This window comes from Cololabis saira, chromosome 21 (assembly GCF_033807715.1).
Source record: "Cololabis saira isolate AMF1-May2022 chromosome 21, fColSai1.1, whole genome shotgun sequence".
In the NCBI taxonomy this organism is placed as follows: domain Eukaryota; kingdom Metazoa; phylum Chordata; class Actinopteri; order Beloniformes; family Belonidae; genus Cololabis; species Cololabis saira.
In genome coordinates, this window is record NC_084607.1 from 23,532,756 (window position 1) to 23,554,325 (window position 21,570).

Consider the following 21,570-nt stretch of genomic DNA (forward strand, 5'->3'; position numbering starts at 1 on the left):
TTTTGAAATGTACTTTTTTTAATATAACAGTCAGATGCAGATGTTGATACAACTATGAGGCTACTTGAATATATACACACAAATAATATATATATATATATATATATATATATATATATATATATATATATATATATATATATATATATATATATATATATATATATATATTATGATGTTATGATGCTTGAGTAAATCTTCTCTAAATGGACATCTTAAAGTCTTAGTCGAATACCCCTGCTATACAATTTTAATATTTAATGGGCCCCGGGCCACTCTGTACTGAAAAAATTGGGCCCCAAGGTCAGAAAGGTTAAGAACCCCTGGTTTAAACCATAAATCAATAAAGTTTGTAAAATAGCATTTTTCCATCTCTGTCTCTTGCCCAGCCAGCCTGCACAGTCATGGATGTGAAATCCAGCTATGGAAGCCAAAGTTTGTTTCTTTTTGTACCTGACTGCACTTCTGCTGCAAAGCCATTTTAACGTGGGGGTCAATGAGATTGACTCTTTTGGAACTAGCCTCTAGGGGACAGAAAATGAACTGCAGTTTTTCTCACTTCCTGGTTGGCATCAAACTAGCAAGAAGAAGGTAGCTTCTTGGACCCCACAAACAGAGACATAAAGAGAGTTTTGTAAGCGTGTAATTCCAGGAAATTGCGTCAACTTGTGAAAAAGGGGCACAATTTGGCACAATCTTTCAATCCATAGTAAAAGATTTGTAACAAGTGTGGGCTTCAGTGGGTCTAAAAGCAGCGTTGTAACTCATGAGATCCGTGAGTGAAAAGAAACACAAAATAAAATTGTGTTTTACAGATATCCATCCAGAGATCATCCTTTTTCTAACTCATTTCTTTCTGAGATGAGTTTCTGTATGTGTGTCCAAATATGTGTCATGTTAACTGTCATATTTGACTGTCTCTATCAGATTTTCTTTTTTAGATAGTAATATTGAGGAAGAAACAAAGGTAAAAAGGATGAATTGAAAGCAAAAGAGGAGCATATGGGCAGAAATATGTGCCACTAGAAACTGAATTTGAATCATTTATATTTGAATTTGAATTGCTCAACTTGAATTATTGCATTAAAAAACTGAATTTGAATCACATAATTTGAATTTGTATTGTTTAATTTGAATCATTGCATTAAAAAACTGAATCTGAATCACATAATTTGAATTTGTATTGTTTAATTTGAATCATTGCATTGAAAAACTGAATCTACATTCAGCTCTCACAATTCAAATTCAGTTCTTGAAATTCAATTTCAAATTCTACTGTGCCAGACATCCGGGTCTTCTGGAGGAACAGCAATCGAGTGCAGATACAAAGAACTCGGGTATCAGTCACATGACGTTTTTTCGTTGTCAGCGCCATCTGGAGGACCGACCGGGGACATTCCAGCCCCCGAGTCTCGCACTCAGCAGACACGCCGATTTTTCCCAGTGGCCAGCCGCGGTACTGCAACAAAAAATCCCATGGGGCCCAGAAAGCTTTTTTCCCATAGACCGCAATAGTAAAAGAGAAGCCTCTAAAACTGTTCACAAGAACCTCCAGCTGTAATCACCGCAATTACTAATCTTTGTATTCTATATTTTTAAGTCATGGACTTTATACATATCCATACTTGCCAACATTGGGCTGTGAAAAAGAGGGAGATTTGAATCTCACTCACACACACACACACACACACACACACACACACACACACACACACACACACACACACACACACACACACACACACACACACACACCATCAACACCACCTCAGTGTGTGATTCAGTATGTGTGTGGTTGAGAAGATGACATTATTGACAGCATTGTTTTTTGTTATTATTGTATGTACAATTGTATATATTTTATTGTTATAAACATATTTGGCTCCAAGAAGGCTGTAGAGTCATTTTGGGAGGTACATTTTAGCACATTTCATTGTAGCTATGGATTTAAAGCTAATTAAAAGTGGTCTTGTTTATCAGGGCGGTGATGTTGTGAGTGGAGCATTCCAACCGCTACCCCAGAAAATCTCCCTCTTTTTCACAGCCCAATGTTGGCAGGTATGGATATGTATAAAGTCCATGACTTAAAAATATAGAATACAAAGATTAGTAATTGCGGTGATTACAGCTGGAGGTGTCCTGTGAACAGTTTTAGAGGCTTCTCTTTTACTATTGCGGTCTATGGGAAAAAAGCTTTCTGGGCCCCATGGGATTTTTAGTTGCAGTACCGCGGCTGGCCACTGGGAAAAATCGGCGTGCTGCGGAGTGGAGACTCGGGGGCTGGAATGTCCCCGGTCGGTCCTCCAGATGGCGCTGACAACAAAAAACGTCACGTGACTGATACCCGAGTTCTTTGTATCTGCACTCGATTGCTGTTCCTCCAGAAGACCCGTATGTCTGGCACAGTAGAATTGAAATTGAATTTCAAGAACTGAATTTGAATTGTGAGAGCTGAATGTAGATTCAGTTTTTCGGAATGTAGATTCAGTTTTTCAATGCAATGATTCAAATTAAACAATACAAATTCAAATTATGTGATTCAGATTCAGTTTTTTAATGCAATTATTCAAGTTGAGCAATTCAAATTCAAATATAAATGATTCAAATTCAGTTTCTAGTGGCACATATTTCTGCCCATAGGAGCAGAACTGTGAGAAATTGTCCTTGTGTGTCTAGCCAGCAGGCAAGACATCTGAATGGCTGTCCCAGATACCCAAATAAGTCTCATCACATAATTCCACTTTACAATTGCTTAAGTCAGCAGGGATGCGATTTACATGCACAAACATGCACATGATTACCTCAGCTTCATCATCTGCCATTCTCATCTAACTCTCATTTAAAAGGGACCTATTATGAAAAACACGTTTTTTCTTGCTTTATCATATATAAAGTGGTCTCCCCTAAGCCTGCCAACTCAGAGGAAGAGGAAAGCAACCAAATTCTGCAGTGTCTGTACAGCCACCCGGAGCCATCCAGTGGGATGTGGCTTCTACGAACCGTTCAGATTCTGCTCCTGTTGTGATGTCACATCAGGCGCAATGCGTGAAACCACGCCCACAACTAACTCCGCCGGCCGGAGCTTCCGCCATTTTTTCGTAGCGGTGTATCGCGTCATTCGCGTCAGGCAGCCAATCAGCACAGTGTCTCATTATCATAGCCGCCCGCCCACTCAGAATCCCGCATAGAGAATGAGGTTAGAAATGGGGAATATAAAGACATGGCTTAGAGACTGAATTTCTCATTTATTTAGCAAAAACAATCAAAAGCTTGTTTTTAAGACATTCAAGGCCTGTTTAAAATAGGTATTAGATGCCATAATAGGTCCCCTTTAACTGCTGCCATATTGCTGGCTATAACACACAAACACCCACAATCACTCTGAGAAATGGATAAAAAATCTCTCAATACATCTACACAGAGTGAAGGCAAAAATCAAAACACATGACACACATATTACTCCATCTGCATCATATTTACAGGCAACGTGTGCACGCTGACTGCATGTTTGCATGTCATAAAGCTGTCGAAGCAGACTGATCCACAGCAGGCGCTCCTTTATTGTGTTATTTCTGCACTGTTATTCTCTATAGGCAAACATTTCACATACTTTCACGGGTACGCACACACAGTCAATTAACAGCTTAGCTTAACCCCGGTATGCAGCAATCTAGCTTCAGGTTTTTAATCAAACATGAGTGCTCACATAGCTGCACACCTGCACCATGCCCATTCATATCACAAAGACACACATGCACAGGTTTAGCAATTTAAAATTATATGAGTTTGTCAACAAATAATTATCCCATGTCAGTGATTAGCCACTTAGCCTCCAGCCCTTGAAGACTTGTTTATCATCATTTGGGATGGCAATGTGATGGGATGAGAACACCAGGGTATGCAAATGTATGGGCTGATTCATATGAGGGCCCTTGCTTTTTGCTCATTTTAATCAAGAATTTAGATTTTACCAACATCATGAAGTTAAATGTCAACTTAACAAGTGAAAGCCTCATTCACGATGTCAAGTAGGCTATGGTGTTTGTAATATAATGCAATCTCTGGTGTATGCATGTCCTATGAGCACACAGAACAACATTTGCAAGCTTAAAAGCATATTTGAAATGGAGTAGCTTCAAGGAACGGCTTGGTGTGATCTTCATCATATGTTGCAGATTCTCAGTCATCCATGTTGTCTTCTTGTCTTTGATCTTCAAGATGTGTCACCTCCCATTAACTGCCCTGTGGGCAAGAGGCTCAAGAAGTCTAAAAAAGTGCTACATGACATCAAAAGAGGGTTTTTTTTTGGCTTAGGCTATTTACACCCGGGTGCAAGTACTGATGTGTAGGCTATTTATACCCTGCTACCAATCAATGTATGCTATTTGCACGTATTACTAAAAAAAAAACAAAAAAAAAAACAAAAAAAAACCATCAACTCAACAGTGATTGACAGGTATTCACACAACCTGATCTCACAAAAATCCGTGAAATGCCCACGACCTCTTACCACTATTTTCCGTGGTACCAACACGGAAAGTGGTATAATTCCGTGTGGGCACCACGGATATTGTACCATGCAAAGTCAATGGGATCCGTGGTGGTGATATATACACGGATTATGACATTATTATTATTTATATATTATTCTTTGTTATAGTGGCTAAATTATGCGTTTTTGTCGCGCAAGGTACTGTTTGTTACTGTCAGTTTGTAAAAACACGTTTTCAAATGCTGTTTAGCAGTGTTTTATTGAGGTTTTAATGGGAACACCACGGATATAGTACTATGAAAATTCAAGAGCAAAAATTGTTTATACAAAAGTGAGAGCAGACGTTTGCCTGGCTCTATTGTTTGACATGGTTCCACTTTAGAGTGCTGCACATGCGCATGGCCAAGTGAAAAAGCGCCTTCTGTTGCAGACACGTTGGTGCACATGCGCATGGGCAAGCATTTGTTTTCATATGTCAACAGGGTGTGAATAGCTCAGCTGGTTGGGGCTTGCTATTTGTACCCTGGTGCAAATAGTCACTCCGTTTTTTTTCTCCCATGTTTGGGACATATCTATTTGCACAAGAGTTTCTTTTAAATATGTGAGAGGTTCTTCCTGCCCACCATTAGAGGGTTTTTGTGTCCTCCTCATAAGTTGGTCATGTTAAAATGTATGGTTTGAGACCAATCGGTGCTATGACCAGCACCTGACTGGTCTTTTCTAAGTGTGATGACATCAACACCAATGTCCACCTTGACTATGATTGTCAGATAACATTACAGTAAGTCGAAAAGAAAGAAGAAAAGGTGATGGCAGCACCAAATCACAAGTCGCTCACTGAGTTCATGATCTCAGCCCCTGGGTGTTTGCTTAGTTTAAATAAATATGGTTCCCAAAATGGTCAAGAGCATGTTTTATTAACCTCTCAACATTTGATGCAAATGTGATGCCATAAAACCAGAGTAATACAAAATTAAAATGTTCTGTTAAAATCTGTTTCTGGAAAAATACAATTATTGAAAAGAAATACATGAATTGAATGAATGAATTCCTATTTCATCTGAGCGGTCAGGTTGTCTCAAAAACATGCAAGTAATTAATTACCTGCAGGCACATCCAAGACACCTGCAATGATTTATGAGGCCTTTTATTGAGATGTTCAGCATTTAAAGGTCAAGTTCAGGACACAAAAGAAATACGGAAAATTGTGCTCAAGAGTAAAGACAGAAGAGTCAAAGGGACCCCCCATCCTCAAATGAAAACTTTAATTTATTGTGCCTAAGACACAGCTGTAGCTTGCCTCCTTCAAAGCTGCCTTGAAAGTGTGTACACACACAAACACACAGATGCTAGCCTACATTGGACTGTTGCTGCGTGTTCTGTTGTTTTTGCCCATGGGCTTTTTTCTCCCTCTGTTCTCTTCATCCCCAGCAGAGAGACAGAGTGAGAGAGAAGGAAAAAAAAATCATCTTCATTATTTTTAAGTAGAGCAGGACTTCACTTTATCCGTTATGCCTGCGTGAGAGATTTTATCTGCCAGGGAAGTTCTTTGGTGATTTCAAAAGCATGTTCTCACTCTGACTTCTACAAGTTTAGCGATTTATCGGTGGTTCTCTTCCACAGAAGACTGGAGCGAATCGCACTACTTCAGTATGTTGCTATAAGATATGGAAAGCAGGACACTCGGCTGTAGGTGGTAACTGTGGCTGCCGGGGGAAAACATGTCTCTGTCAGTCAAGACATGGTTCCTCAAGCTAAAGTTACCCTGCCAGAAGGATTTGATATGAGAGAGCTTTTAATGGATTACAAATGAAAATTAAAGCTGCAAGCAGCGATGAAAAGGCCGTCGCACCCTTGTGCACGTTCAGGTTTGCTGCAGTGGAAGCGCTTGTATGACTTGCATGTAGATTTTTCAGGCCTGGACATTTAGCGGATGACACTAGCCACGACTCTCTATATCAAACCATTCAAAAGTTATGGCAGAAAATAGGAACTATCAGATATCGACCAATCAGATGAAGGAGCTGGGCTAATTTGCACCAATTAGCACCAAGGACTCAAAAACCGAGTCAGATGACACCACCCACGACTATCTATGTCAAACCATTCAGAGGTTTTAGCAGAAAATAGGGACTATCAAATATTGACCAATCAGAAGAAGGGGCGGGGCTAATTTGCACCAATTACCGTATTTTCACGACCATATGGCGCACTGTGTGGAAAGGCGCACCCTCAGTTTTGTGTGTCATTTTTGGTTTTAAAACACACATACGGCGCACCGACCCAAAAGGCGCCGTCTACAGAGACGGAGCTGCACACACACGCGTTGCAAAACACACACGCGCTAAAAATAGAGCGGAAGCAAAACTTAGTTTGATATTTTATTTCACATCAATCAAACCCTTCAAAGGTTCATATTCTGTTTCTGCATTAAAGAATTTAAAAAAACCACCGGGTTGCCGCACATAAACCTGTCTCAGCCACCAGCCCTTTTCATTTCACTCTGGCTGGAAAAGTCTGTTTAGGCAACGCTTTTCTTTTAAAAATCACCATAGCCGGCAGTTTCTGTCCATCAGCGTGGCAGGCAAGCACAAGAGTAAATACACTTTTCATACCCCGTTGTGCTGCGGATCCCGACCGCGGCGGTCCCGTGTCCCGCTCCGCTCCCCCCCCCGCGCTGGACCGGGTCCGCTCCCCGTCTGCTCCCTCGCGCTGGACCGGGTCCCGGGTCCCGGTCCGCCCCCCCCCCCCCGCGCTGGTCCCGCGGCAGTCCCGGGTCCCGGGTCCCGGGTCCCGGGTCCCGCGTTCCGCGTCCCGGGACCCGGGATGCGGGACCCACTCACACACGCGCTGTCGGGGAGCCGGTACCGGGTTGTATCCGACAGGAGCTCCGCTAATTCAGCTGCGCCAGTCCGAATTTCCAGACCTGTCTCAGCTTCTTGATCATCATCCCTTCATCCAGCCCCCCCTTTTCATTCGTCCTTATAATGACTCCGGCTGGAAACGTCTTATGCAAAGTTTTTCTTTTAAAAATCACCATAGGTTTCTGTCCATCAGCTGCGCCAGGCAAGCACCACATAAATGAGAATGTGTGTGTTTCGCGCCGCCAATACACACACGCGCATGTCGGGATCCGGTACCGGGTTTGTAACCGATAGATTTGGCTGCAAATCTCGGAGGGTGAAGCTGATCCGACCTGAGACAGACCCCAGAAATCCCTTCTCCCAAAGCGGGCGGGAACCAGGTCATCGGACCCCGCTTGGGGAACCAGGAACTCGGGCTGCAGCAGCGCGCATCACGCGGCTTTAACCGGGGAAAGTGACCGGTTCCGACCGGCCGGGACCGGAGGAGCCCGCCTGCACTGTCTGGTAGTAGGGGCTCCCGGGGAAAGAGCACCGGCATTTCAGCCGGATCTGCCCCGGGGATGCGGCGATTGGACCCCGCAAACCCACGGCAGGTGCATCCTCGGTTCCGACATGCAAAACACACGCGCGCTGCAGAACACTCACACAAGTGTGCTTATTTAAATAGAGCAGAGCAAAACTTAGTTTGATTGTATTTTATTTCACTTTACACATCAAGCAAATCCTTAAAAGTTTTCATCTTCTGTTTCGCATTAAACAGCTCAGTGGAGTCTCATTCACGTCGCAACTCACGGGTGCTTCACCCGCCCCCTTCTCTTTTTACCGTTCTTATGATGGCCGGCCTCACATTAGCGTAATTCAGGTAATAGACACGGCGCACTGTTTCATAAGGCGCCCGGCACATTAAAAAAAAAAAAAAAAAAAAAATGTGCGCCTTATGGTCGCGAAAATACGGTAGGTTCAAGGACTCAAAACTGAGTCCGATGACACCACCCATGAGTCTTTATGTCAAACCATTCAAAAGTTATGGCAGAAAGTAGGAACTATCAAATATGGACCAATCAGATGAAGGGCGCTTTTTGGCATCTAGCGTCGCCACGGTAACGCTTTTGACTGAGAAAAGTAATGCGTCCCACATTTTGATGTATAACCAGGGCCGCTGCAAGGGGTGTGCGAACCATGCGACCGCACAGGACCTCGCGCTATGGGCCGTTTTTTTTTTTTTTTCCCATTCTTATTTTTTTTTTCTGTTTTTTTTTCCTTTTTTCCCTTATAAATATAAACAGTCACGTTCCATTACAGACCTAAATGTGTACTAGTCTGTGCATATCAATAAATATATGTGAAATGATGTGCTTGTTGACTGATGTCGCTGCGCAGCTGAGCGTGTCTGTTGTTCAGTACAACTGCGTCAGACCAAGCGCAGACACAAGGTGCTCTGATCCAGACGGGTGGAGTGTGTAACAAACTGTCACACAATGTCGAGAGAACGAGACGGATTCAGGAAATTTCCATCAGGGGATGAAAAAAGAAAAAAACTAAAGAAGAGTTTAATGGCTCTCTGAAAGGCTCGTTTGATGAATTTGTTACAAAAATCACTGATCCGACCGGGTCTCAAGCAGCCGCGGGGCCCCGCGTCGAGGCAAGCCAAATGATGATGAGGCAGGGGAAGGTATCCAATATTTTGCTAATTGGAGAGTTAAAATCGCTCATATAGACACCCAATCCGACCCGAAAAACCCAAAAATTTCATCCCCCCCCCAGCCATTTCGCACAGGACCTCGCAAATCTCCCAGACGACTCTGTGTATAACACACCTGGGTGCAAGTTACGGTTCGGGCCGTATTAACTGCCGAAGGAATGGCATAAATTGCGCCAAAATTATACGATTAATTCAAAATGGTCGATTTCTTGTTTGGTTCGGCCATGGCGCCAAGAGACTTTTCTTTAAGTTGCGACATGATACAGGTGTGTACCGATTTTCGTGCATGTACGTCAAACCGTATTGTGGGGCTTGAGGCACAAAGTTTTCTAGAGGGCGCTGTTGAGCCATTAGACCACGCCCATTAATGCAAACCATGAAATATCATCTTGCATGCAAAATTTGGTGACTTTTGGGGCACGTTTAGGGGGGCAAAAAGGCCCTCATTTCATTGGAAGAAAAATAAAAAACGAGGAAAAAAAAAGAAAACGAAAAAAAATCTCCTACAGATACAATAGGGCCTTCGCACTGTAAGTGTTGGGCCCTAAAAAAAAAAAAAAAATCCTACAGATACAATAGGGCCTTCGCGCTGTAAGTGCTCGGGCCCTAATTAATCAACATTAAGCTTCACAGGGAGACCTATAAAACAAGAAGCCCAGATCAGCAGATAAGCAACAATGAGATGGCTTGCTGCATCATCTAGGAAACATTTATCCTTTATGGAGCTCAAAGCATCTCTGACAGCACAAAACCCGAAGACTTCAACGGAAGCTTGTGTTACATTTACCGTTAAGTTTACCGTTACAATTGCAACCGCATACGTTAATACACTATTTCCAATTTCTTTACTCAAATGTGATGTGCAGTCATCGGAACCTAGTAATTTGGACATGGGGTAGTATCTTTTAAAAATAAATCCTCTCATCACCTTTTCTGCCTCTTTCTCTCTCTAATTTTGGCAATTGTGGTACATAGTGTAATATTATATGACAAAATCAACCTATATCCACCCCATATATTGTAATGATCTGATATTTTGAGATGATAATCATACAGAAACAGATTATCATTAGTCACACACAGACCTTTGAAAAAAGAAGTCCAGATTAGAGTATTCAAAGTTTATGTTTAATAAATTGTTTAATAGCACCAAAGGCCTCTATGTCACTCCTGGGCTCAGTATCTGAAAATTATAGTAAAACAGACTTCGCTTATCTAGCGTGAATGCGCTGAACTGAACACAGATATCATGGTGTAATTTTAGAATGTACTGCAGGTCCAGAGGTTATTTTAGTCTTTTTTTAGTTGAACATAAGATGTTTTAGATCCAGTGTATATTGTGTATAGTTGTGATGGTTCTGGAGCCTGTGCCTGAAAGTGATTCATGAAACAGCAATTAACAGTACTTCCTTGATGAATTCAACCCTGGTTTGGATTACATATGGTTTGATTAAAATTCATATGATATTGTATTGTAAAGAAAACATAAATAATTTCCTTCAGTTGCCCTGTTTTCATTCGATTTAGGGTCAGGGGGATCTACTGGACGACATGGACTAAAGGCCTAATAACAATATGGTGAACAAATGATTTGTTGCTGAACAAAAAAAAAAAAATGCTTGCTACAATTGTTAGATTGTATTTAGGTAGCTTTTAAAAATAACATTGCATTTTTGTATCCTTCATGTCCTTCAGAAGTTTGCATCCATCTTGAAAAAGCCTGTCCTTTTTTAGCTTTTGTGACCAGTGCTCTACTTTTATATTAATATGAATGCATTCAATTATCAAAAGCTCTCCTGAAAGTGGGAGACTTTTGTCTGACCAGACAAATAATAGGAAGGTTTAATGAGTTTTACTCCTCAAAATCAGATCATTTTCTTCCTTGGATTGCTGCTATAAAGTAGATGTGAAGACAAAGGAGTTTTCTTGTCAAGATTCTGACTTATAATGTGCTTGTCGGAAACTGCAGAGTGAATTGAACGATTTTCAGTGTATGAATGTATACCAATAGGTTTTGATTTCTACAGGAAGCCTACCGGACTGCAGTACATTAACACACAAAAGTAAAGGAGGGCCAAGGGAGCTGCCTAGGCCAATTGTATGTTCCTCTGAATCAAATGAGAGGGGATTTTCTGAGATCCGAGGGGGAAAATGGAAAATGACAAAATAAACAAGTGCTCTTTTCTCTCTCTTTTCTATCTTTTACCTGCCCCTCCACGGAAGAATAATGATCTGCCACAGTCTTTTTGTTGAGCTGGCTGACACAAAAACACTTTCTCTCTCAGTTTGGACCACACTGTTGCTGCCTCTGTGTAATCTGATGAATTACACCCCGTTTCAATTACTGCCCCCTCCTCTGGACCTCTGGCTGTCTGGGAGGCCATCTCATATATTCTACATCCTCGGAGCAACTTCTTGCAGTAAATGTAGTGAGGTGTCCACATGTCTTATCTGGATGCTTGGTGGAATGACATTGAGTGAGTCTTTGTGCTCTCATCTTACAGCCGTTGGACAGGTTTCGACTAGCAGGAGTTTGGAGTAAACCCGCCAGACAGGAACCTCTAACAGGGCTGACCATCTTCTCAGCCCCTTCAGCTGCCGTGTCTCCCTCACACTGTAGCGCGACACAGGAACCTTTGACTGAACAGTCGCACAGCTGACCAAGAGTTGGTAGCAATTTGTTCCTGTTTGCAAACAGCCAGCAGCATAAAAGGAAATGAAAAAGAAGAATGCGGCAAAAGAATAGAGACAAAGAAACATTTCTAGCCCTGCGATAGACTGGCGACATGTCCAGGGTGAACCCCTGCCTCTCGCCTGTAATGAGCTGGGATAGGCTCCAGCAGACCCCTGTGACCCTGCAATGGTTAAAACAGGTATAGAAAATGGTTGGATGGATGGATGGAAACGCGTATAAAAAACAAATGCTACTTGTGATTTTGTTTCATTTTTTTTAAGATACACTGCAGCGGTGGTAGTTGAGATTAAAAAAAAAGCCCTGGCAGACCTCTACATTGGCAACAGGACCTGAACCAACTGATCAGTCCATTTTTTTTTTCTTGTAATCTCCAACGCCATCAAATGTCCCTGGTCCAAATAGTTTAAATGAGTTGTGTTCACATTATTTATGTTCACGTGAGAGTGCTGGATGTTAGAAATCCAAATTAACAGAGACCCGTAAAAGGTTCCAGAAAGCCACTTGCAGGGCTGTTTCTGGTAATGGAAACATGTGCCAATGATCCGGCTCTGAAAAATGACCTGGAACTCCTGCTAGTGAAAGCAAAAGTGAGGGTCAAAAGGCAAATGGAAGAATGGAAGAAGGAAAATCGGTAGCTGTTGTAAAATGACATGACATTAGACAACGTAGAACAATCTCTCAGCCATTCTGAAACATGGTTCTGAAAAAGATACTGCAATCCTCTTAAAGAAAGGTTTCTTGTGGGTAAATATCTTTAAACATATTTTGAGTGTCTTTGTGTTTCTGTTTGGTGTTTCAATATTCCTGAATATTGTTTTCTTCCATGTTTATACATCAAAGTGACTAACCATAGGAGAGCAACTTGAAACAGTTATAGTTCAAAGAATAGCATTTAAAATAAATATTGGACTTAACTGGCGTTGAACCTGGAAAAAATTGCATTCGGTTTGTCACAAATGTGACAAAGAAACCAAACAGACAAAGAAAACATCAGTTTCATTAAATGCTATAAAAAAGGTACTTGCTTTTGCCCATATAGAGTACAGACCAAAAGTTTGGACACACCTTCTTATTCAAAAAAATGGGGAACTGTGTCCAAGCTTTTGGTCTGTACTGTATATATATATATATATATATATATATATATATATATATATATTCTTAATGTTTGTGTTAAATAGCGTCCAAGTGAACAGAGTTGTATGTTGCCGTTCATCTGAGCTCACATTATTCTAATACACACCATGATCAGATTATTTGATTTTCATAATGAAAAAAAAAACTGGTCAGACTGCACATATTTAAACTTCAAAATATCCGGAGTGTTTGAAGAATCCGCCATAACATCCTTTGAATTCCACTCCCATGGCTGATCTTGAACTGACAAAAGAAATGAATTACGTTGAAAGGAGGAATCCCTGCTGTAAAGAGGAAATTGTGACAGGACAGCAAGCCTTGTGAATGGTGAAATTTTATTCTAGTCGCTCTACAGAGAGAGAAAGAGAGATAGAAAGAGAGAGAGAGAGATAGAGAGATAAACAGTGCCACTGTACAGAAGAGCTCTTGTGAAATTCACACAAAAAATATTGTTTTTACTCTTTATAATTCTCATTGATGATGTATTCCAGTATGAATTTACAAGCGATGTTTACAGGTGTCATTTCTAAATATATTCAAAATAGTTCCTTAAAAGTCTTTGAGGAAGTATTAGTTCTTTTTTTTTTAGAAAAAAGAAAAAAGTAAAAGGAATAAAGCTTCTTACAGCAAACAAGAAAGAAAGAGGGCTTGTATCTTTGGAGGGATAGCAGACTCAAAGTAGAGGGTTGTGTTTGTTTTTTTCTTCTATTTTCTTTAAAGGTGAAGTTCTGACTACATATGAAGGAGAGGGAAGAGAGAAGCAGAGCTGGTGATACAGTTTTTCCCACCTGCCATTGGAGGGAGAGCGAGGCTGTTCTGCCAAGCCTCGACCCCCTAACCTGCCTCTTTATTGGGCAAAACGCGGCCTGATGACGGCCACCCAGCCAATAAGTGAGCTGCACAGGGGTCGAGTCCCCACCTACTCCCCCATAACAACAGCAGCATCTTCATTGTTTTCAACACAGATAGTTCTTTAGTTTTCTCAAATACGTATATACCTGGTTACAACGCATTGGTGATCATAACATCATAACCAAAATAAAAGTAAATAAATAAACTGATAAATAAAAAGAGAAAAAATCGTTACATCTGGGGTTGCATGCCATCACCTCATTATTTATCTTTAAATGTAATTAAAATACATTTTTGCTATTAAAAAGAGAAGGGTTGTCATCACAAGGGTGTATCTGAGAGCGTTTGGGTGTGTGTTTGAGTATAAAACACCATCAGTTTACATGACAGTTCTGTAAAAGTAGAACAAACTGAACAATGTCATGAATTCAGAAAATGCAATGGTGCCATTCGATATATATATATATATATATATATATACATATATATATATATATATATATATATATATATATATATATATATATATATATATATATATATTACACACATATATATATATATATATAACCTTATATATATAATTTTTTTTACATGTGCATATTGTTCACTCGTCAGCTTACGCAAGCAGCATGTGGAGATAAATATGATAATAAATATGCAGATAAGATGCAACAAAAAAAAACAAAAAAATTAAAAGACAAATGTTCATCAGTCAATATCGGGGAAGCTGACTGGGTAAGGGGAGGAGAGGATACTGCAGTACCCCGAGAGTATAAAACAGTGATATGACAGTTAAAAATGTTAAAGATGGAGCTTCAGTTGAAACACAGTGGCTAACAAAGTCAAGTGCCGCTAAAAACAATGGAGAAGAAAGACAGAGATTCCCATTTGCGGATTAAGTTACATCCTTTGTTCTGCTGAGGGGGCTTAGTTTGGCAAGAAGCACAGCTACACGCAGCACACCCCATGTTGAGAAAAGCATCTAAGCCCCCCCCAGCGTCATCTCTTTTTTCCCTCCTGCTCTTCCACTTCTCTTTTCAGTCTGGTTGCAGGAGTTCGGAGTCAGAGCCGAACTGGAAGACTTAGGACTGGTAAACATCAGAAAGAGAAGTTTGATTCTGCTTCATAGCCGCTATGTTTTTTTTCTTCATTTTTTTTCACATTTTTTTTTTTCTTTTTTATTAACAAAAAACACTTGCGGCACATCATGTCCTGTTGCTACTGCTCCCCAAAATGTGCAGAATCATCCTGAGGTATTTTGTTTGATAAATTTTGGCTTGGTGAATCCAATTGATCAAGCAAGTCAGTTGTGAAGATGATTTCATGTTTTTTCTTTTAAGTGTACAATTTGTACAGCTTTATGCTACAAAATAACATGTTTGGTGGGCACACGTGAAAATGGAAATAAATGCATGTGCAAGTCTTTACTGCTAAGTGGTATCAAATAGAAAAATAAAAGATGAATAAATGCATCACATATCAGTTTGAGAATTAAATGCTCTGGCTAAAATTTCAGGCTTAGCTATCCTCCACCGCTCACACTCGCCACATTATCCTCGCACATGGATACATGATTGACCAATACAAAACAGCAGAGCTGCTTTGGTCCCACCCACCCCATCCCACCTACCACCCAAACAACAAAGCTAAACAAGAGATCCACCTCAAGTAATCTTCACATCATCAAGAGCCCCGTTTGATCAGTCCAAATTTCTATCCAGTCTCACAAAAAAACCTGTAATAGATGGTGTTGGTCCACACATCCAAAAATGGTGGTGTCACGACTGAGAAGTAGAAATCCTGAAGTGACAGGTGATGTTCAGGATTTTAGGATGTTGTTTTATGTGGACCTCCATCTGAGGTCAGAGTAAACCATGATGCATGATTTGTAAGCACTTAAAGTGCATATTTTCCTCATCTAAAGTATTTGTTTGATACCAGACTGAATCCAGTGTCACCCTAACCCGTGTCATTTAACTACTAATAAATCATGAGCGAGAGCAAAGTAGAAAAGTGAAAGGACTTTGTTAAATATGTCAAATGGATGTTGAAGATTTAAATCAAACGATGCAAAAACTCATCTCTAAGTGAAGTAAAGTTTAATAGAAAAAAAAGTCTTGTTTAAAGAAAAATAGGAGACTATTTTAGACTATATTGCTACTTTTAAGAATTGTAGTCAAGAAAAATGTACTTACCAGACTTACTGGAATATTAGACATATTTATAGACACTGTTTTTTGGTTTTTCTTTGCAGTGAAGAATTTTTAGCTCGGTTGAATTGGTTCATTTCATTTTATGGAGCGAAGACTTGAAGAGTTGTATATCAAACTACATACTAAAATCAAATAAGATCTTTTAATGATTTTTTTTTTCTCTTGCGCTATGAAGCCTAAAACATACTTGTGATTCTCCTGTTTGTTATTTCAGTGGACATAAGTGGAGTAATTTTAATTACTAAAAAAATACTAAAAAAAAAAGAATGATTTTATCTTCATTGTCTTCTGATTGATCGATCTTCTTCCATTAAGGTGAAAGTGCCTCATGAACTTTGCATTTTCTTTACCTGCATTGTAGCATGTTGTGCCGAATGTCATTTTCAACTGTCACTACACAAGTGCTGGGGTACAAAAAGACAAACCAAACCACCATATCAACTCACGTCTAGGAAAAATGTAGAATTGCTAAACAATCTTACAATCATGTTTTTGGTTTGTGGGATTAACCGGAGAAAAACCTACAAGCAAAATTAGATGAATTAAACTAATTAGGAGTGTACACCTCTTAGCTATCACAACGGTACTAAACACAATGGGAAACTACAATAATTAATGAAAATCAGACTATTATTACTACAGTATATTGAGTTGAATTGCACTGAATTAAATCAAATTTCAGTTTGGAAAAAAAAGAAGATGGTGCCACATGTGCCCATGGACCCAGATACGCATTAATCATCCTATTCCTAAGATATACACACCATAAATAAATCAAGTTTAAGGTATGTAGTCATGGACGAAACAAGACATCCCATGTAAACGTCATCAGGGAATGACAAAAACACTGATATAATTACGTAGTGACACGATAGATGGATCTCTGTATTTTACAGAGGGATATGAGTCTGGACATTGTAGATTTATTGAGCCCTTATTGAAAAAACACCAATATTTTGCAGTGTGGACCAATCTAACTATCGCATATTCTTATGTGGGACTGGACTGGATACTCACTTAGACTTCACTTTGTTGGTTAAACCAACCAAAGTTCAACTGTACACAAGCCCCTCAAGAAAAAACAAGTATTATGTCATTATTATACATACTCAGGATGCATCATGTTGAAGGAAGAAAGTAAGAAGGAAGGAATTGTCAGTGTTTTTCATAGTTAAATACCCTGTTTCTTAAGGAAGGCAGTTGAAAAAAAATTATAAAAATCAACACTGCTCTCACACATTGGTGCCCACTTGGATAAAGTTGTCATCTCATTTTTTTCTCCCTGGTTTATTACCAACTTTGCTCTCTTCCCTTCCACCATTAACTTGCTTTTTTGCAACCATAGCATTGCACAGGATTACTAAGCTCAAAGGTCAAAGATCCAAGTTTCGATTGTACAGATATCGATCCGGCACCTCTGGGAAAACATAGCCTCTTTCAAAAACATCTATCAAGTATCTGAGAGTCTTTTTGGGTGTATATTTTCATGTCTGACTCCGAAAAAAATAACACATGCAAAATAATCTACTACTCTTGATGGTATTTTTCATTAAGTTATGCTTTTGTCAAAAGCAAATATGGTAGGGAGGCTTTTAAACTAAATGCTATTGTGCTACCAAATAAGCAAACACTAAAATCTTACATAGGGGGATCCGGATGCCAGAATCCCTTATAAATCTTACAGCTCAATAGAATAAAAAAGCAATTCTTTGCAATTATTTTACTATGTGCAATGCCTCAAATGAAATGCCCATCTATTGCCACAGGTTCACGTGCTTCTCTGTCCCTTTCTTTTTACTTGTCTTTATCTGTCTGTCTGTAAACATTTTTCACGAACAAAATCTTCATTACTCTCATCGTCTTCACTGTGGTGTCCCCTAACACATAAAACCCCACTGTGACATCTATCTGCTACAAATTACTGTTTGCTCCACTGTGTCATTTAGCCACTCATCCCTATTCTTCCTTTTTGCCTTTTTTTTTTTGCATTCTACAACTGCCAGGTGTCTCAGTAACCTGATTTGTCGGATAAGCATCAGCGGACCAATGGACTAGCCCAGCGGTGACACCCCTGCCCTCCTGGGATGCCTCCATGTCTGGCTCACCCATCTGGTCTCCCTGTCAAAGCTCTCCCCCTCAACCTGAGCCTGAATCATGACAGTGGAGGTGGGTAAGAAAAAGGAAGGTGAAAGACAGTGGGTGGTTAAAGGAATTATCACCTTTTTCCCTTCTTCTAATCCCCCTGTTATACAATTACTCCTGCCCTCTTTAATCACCTCCTAACACATCACGTCAAGCCAATATTACTCTTTCCCAGTGATTCTTGAACTTGTCCTGCAACACAATGTATACCTTCCACTTAATTCTCTTCCATTTTTAAACCTGGACATTAACAATTCCCCTTCTCTTTATGCTACGATACCTTATGGCAGAGTGTTGACAAAACAGCCAACAACTGGTACATGGGAGAGAATGAACAGAGATGGTGATATTGTCTGTAAAGAGAGTAGTAATCATACTGTCAAACCCAAATGGGCACAAGTTCTTTTCAATTATAATGTCAAAGAGAAGAAATACATACTGTGGCTATGGCATCCCTTAGCGGATAACATAGTTGATAAATTATAATACAAACCCAGAGAGGAGCAAGAAGGAGAGAACACAATATTTCTTACATCAACTAAACATCTGACTCCAGACTGGGAATTTTCTTATACACCCGTCTATTGCTGAACTGGGCTGAGTTTAGGACGCCACGTGGGGCAGGGTATGCACTAGTCTTATTGGCTGAGTAAGGCATCACATGCTCTTTATTGTACATGTCATTAGCTATCCGCCCATCCCTTGAGCAGTATGAAGAGGTGGATTTAACGGAAGAGCGGAGATTGTTCGCTTCGTTGCGTGTTTTGATGGGGGCTGCTCCCAGCGCTGCAGCAGGAGAACCTACTGCCAGCTGTTTGTAAATATCAGAGGAGCTACGCCCATGGACCAGTCTGCTGCTGGTGTCATCCCTCAGCGAGTGGCTGAGGAAAGGGTTTTCCGAGCCATGGGCCGGGTACAGGGACTTGCTCCTCTTGCTTTCCTCCAGGTTGTGGTTAAACAGCATAGATTTAGACCCAGTGCCGAACAGTCTGCCAGAGTAGGGGCGCATGCCGAAGAGATTTGCATACTGAGAGTCAGATGCAGAGTCCAGGAAGCGATCCTTCTCCTTAAGGCTGACGCTGCGTGCTGGTCGGCCCAGGTCCACATCCTTGGGCTTTTCTAGCATGATATTGTCAAAGGAGTGCTGACGACTCAACCTCAAGCGGTTTCTCTTTTGAACATGGGGTCCATCTGTCTGTGGCCAATAGAGACCAAACATGTCGTCTGGCTGCTGCTCTTGGTGATGCAAGGTGGGACTGACCAAAGGATCTGCCAGAAGCTGGTCTTCACTGATGTCATACAGATTGGCTGTGTGGAGGCATGCCTCGCACCGATTGTAAGGTGAGCGCGTGCCAGCGGCTGTGGCAGTTGCAGTTGCAGCAGGGACGTATGGAACTCCTGGTGGGTAGCTAGAGCTGACTTTGGACAAGCAGGAACGGCAGTGTGTCTGCTTGTAGCGATCAATGGATTCATGAGGGGACAAAGCAAGGTTTTTGTCTTTCAAGTTGTAGTGTTTAGAGTAAGCTGAGTCTGGTAGAAGATCTGCGTCTGTGTGATGTAAAGGTGAGGAATTGAGATGAATGATGGGCTGCTCACACTTCCTGTAGTTGTCGCTGTGGTCAGAGTATATTTCAGGGTAATCCAAATCATCTGTGGCAAGACCATGACCTTCACGGTAGAGAATGGGGTCTGAATGGAGGCTCATCTCTCGGTCTGAGTCGATGGTGTAGATTTTCTCTCCTGCTGCTCTCCCACTGTGGTTGGCTCCGCCAGTGACCTGCTTCGTTTTTAAGTAGGACAACTCCACCTCACTGCAATCCCTTGGGTATTTGGACGTCACCGATCTTTTTTTTAAGTTGTCCTTGGGTTTCAGGTGCTTGCTGTTTTCTGGGTCCTTGTAGGAGGCTGCTCTGCTTGAACAATCAGAGATGTCAGAGTGGGCCGCGTCCTCTGGGAGGTAGCGCTGCGTCTTCATTGACAGTCGTGGGTCTGGCATCAGCATGTCAGGCATCGGAGCGGGCCCTGGTGGCACAGAGCGAAGTGTATCCACTGACTTCTTCCAAAGCGCCCGCTGTGGCTTGGCGTTGGTCTGGACAGCGTCAGCACTCACTGCAACTTCAACTGTGTTTGGATTGGCATCATTCAGCGTCAAAGGATGCTGGCTGCCCTGGAAGATATAGTTGTTAAGGTGGTCCTTGTGGCGGTTAGCAAGATATGACTGCAAATCACCAGTGTCCCCATACATTAAATCTTTCGGAGCATAGCTTCGATTGTCGGCATAGATGAAGTTGCCCTTCTCTGCCATCATGTCCATGATCATGGGGCCAGCTGAGTGCATGAACTCTCTTTTGGGCGAGTTCATGCGCGAGCCACTCAGGTTCGACATGTTGGTCATCTGTTTGGCAGACTTGATGAGTTTGAGCATTTTATCCTGGGGGCTAAAGTCAAGATCTGTCTTTTTCTTCATGTCAATGTGGACTCCATGGATGCAGCTCCAGATTCCCTGTAGAAGATAAGTGGAGCAACAAGAACAAAAAATGAGGGAAAGATGTAATGAGATCAAGAGAGATAGAGAGAGAGAGAAAAAAGGTAACAGATGTAGGCATAATGATCTGTGTGCCATAGCTTTTATTAAAATGAATTGCACTACAGCAAATTGAGCAGATCAGAATTAAATGGTATTGACTGAAAAAGTGAAACATTAAAACAATGGAACAATCTGAGACACTCTCCAGAGATGACAGATTTGGCAAAGTATACCCCCCTGTTGACCTTCAACAGTCCCTGTTATAGGTTTTATCTCTTTCACTATACCAGAATGTCTAGAGAGGGAGTTTGGGGTTTTAAAGGTGACAAAAGAGAAAAAAAATCTTTCATCAGAAGTTCACAAATGTATCCTAAATGGTTCTCAACACTTTAACAATGTGAGCGCGTCTTGAGCTCAGCGCACGTTTTGTAGTGTTATCAACACAAGAGTGTTGATAACCACTAAGACTATTTTCCACTAAATAGCTTTTTAGAATGACTTTGAAATAACATATTTTGCAAGACCCTCACTTTATCCTCTCTGAAAGTTTTTCTTTTTTTTATCATTGCTTCCCTCTGATAACTTCTGCATGCAGAGTTGCACTGTTTCAAAAATAGTGCAGAAACACTGCAATGCTTTCAGAGATGCATGTCCATGTCTTCTGTTCTCTCACACACAAGATAATGCTGACCTTTTAGCAGAATCATAGAGGATAAATTGGTTAAGTAAGGACTGCTGTGGTTTCAACCACCCCCCCACCCCCCAAAGAACTCTGCAAAGTAGGGTCTATTTTTATCAATATCCAGGGCTGCCTCGTGATACCCCCTCCTGCTTCCATTCCCAGCCCTCCCTCTCATCCTGCTTTATGCAGCCCTCCCTTTTTTCCTTGTTTTAGCAGCCGTTTTAGTCTAGCAATCTCTTTCTGGCTCTGCACGTGTGTGTG

The 21,570-nt window shown here is 41.0% G+C and overlaps 1 protein-coding gene across 3 annotated transcripts in view; it reads right to left on the bottom strand.

The window, feature by feature from the left end:
• Nucleotides 1-13,206: 13,206 nt before the first annotated feature.
• The window catches only part of grin2aa (glutamate receptor, ionotropic, N-methyl D-aspartate 2A, a), a 213,167-nt gene continuing 204,803 nt past the window's right edge, over nt 13,207-21,570 (bottom strand). For all 3 annotated transcript variants that reach the window (XM_061712466.1, XM_061712467.1, XM_061712465.1), the window contains one exon: nt 13,207-20,603. In XM_061712466.1, coding sequence (XP_061568450.1) covers nt 18,639-20,603 — 1,965 coding nt within the window. In that variant the 3' untranslated portion in view covers nt 13,207-18,638. The remainder of the gene's footprint in view (nt 20,604-21,570) is intronic.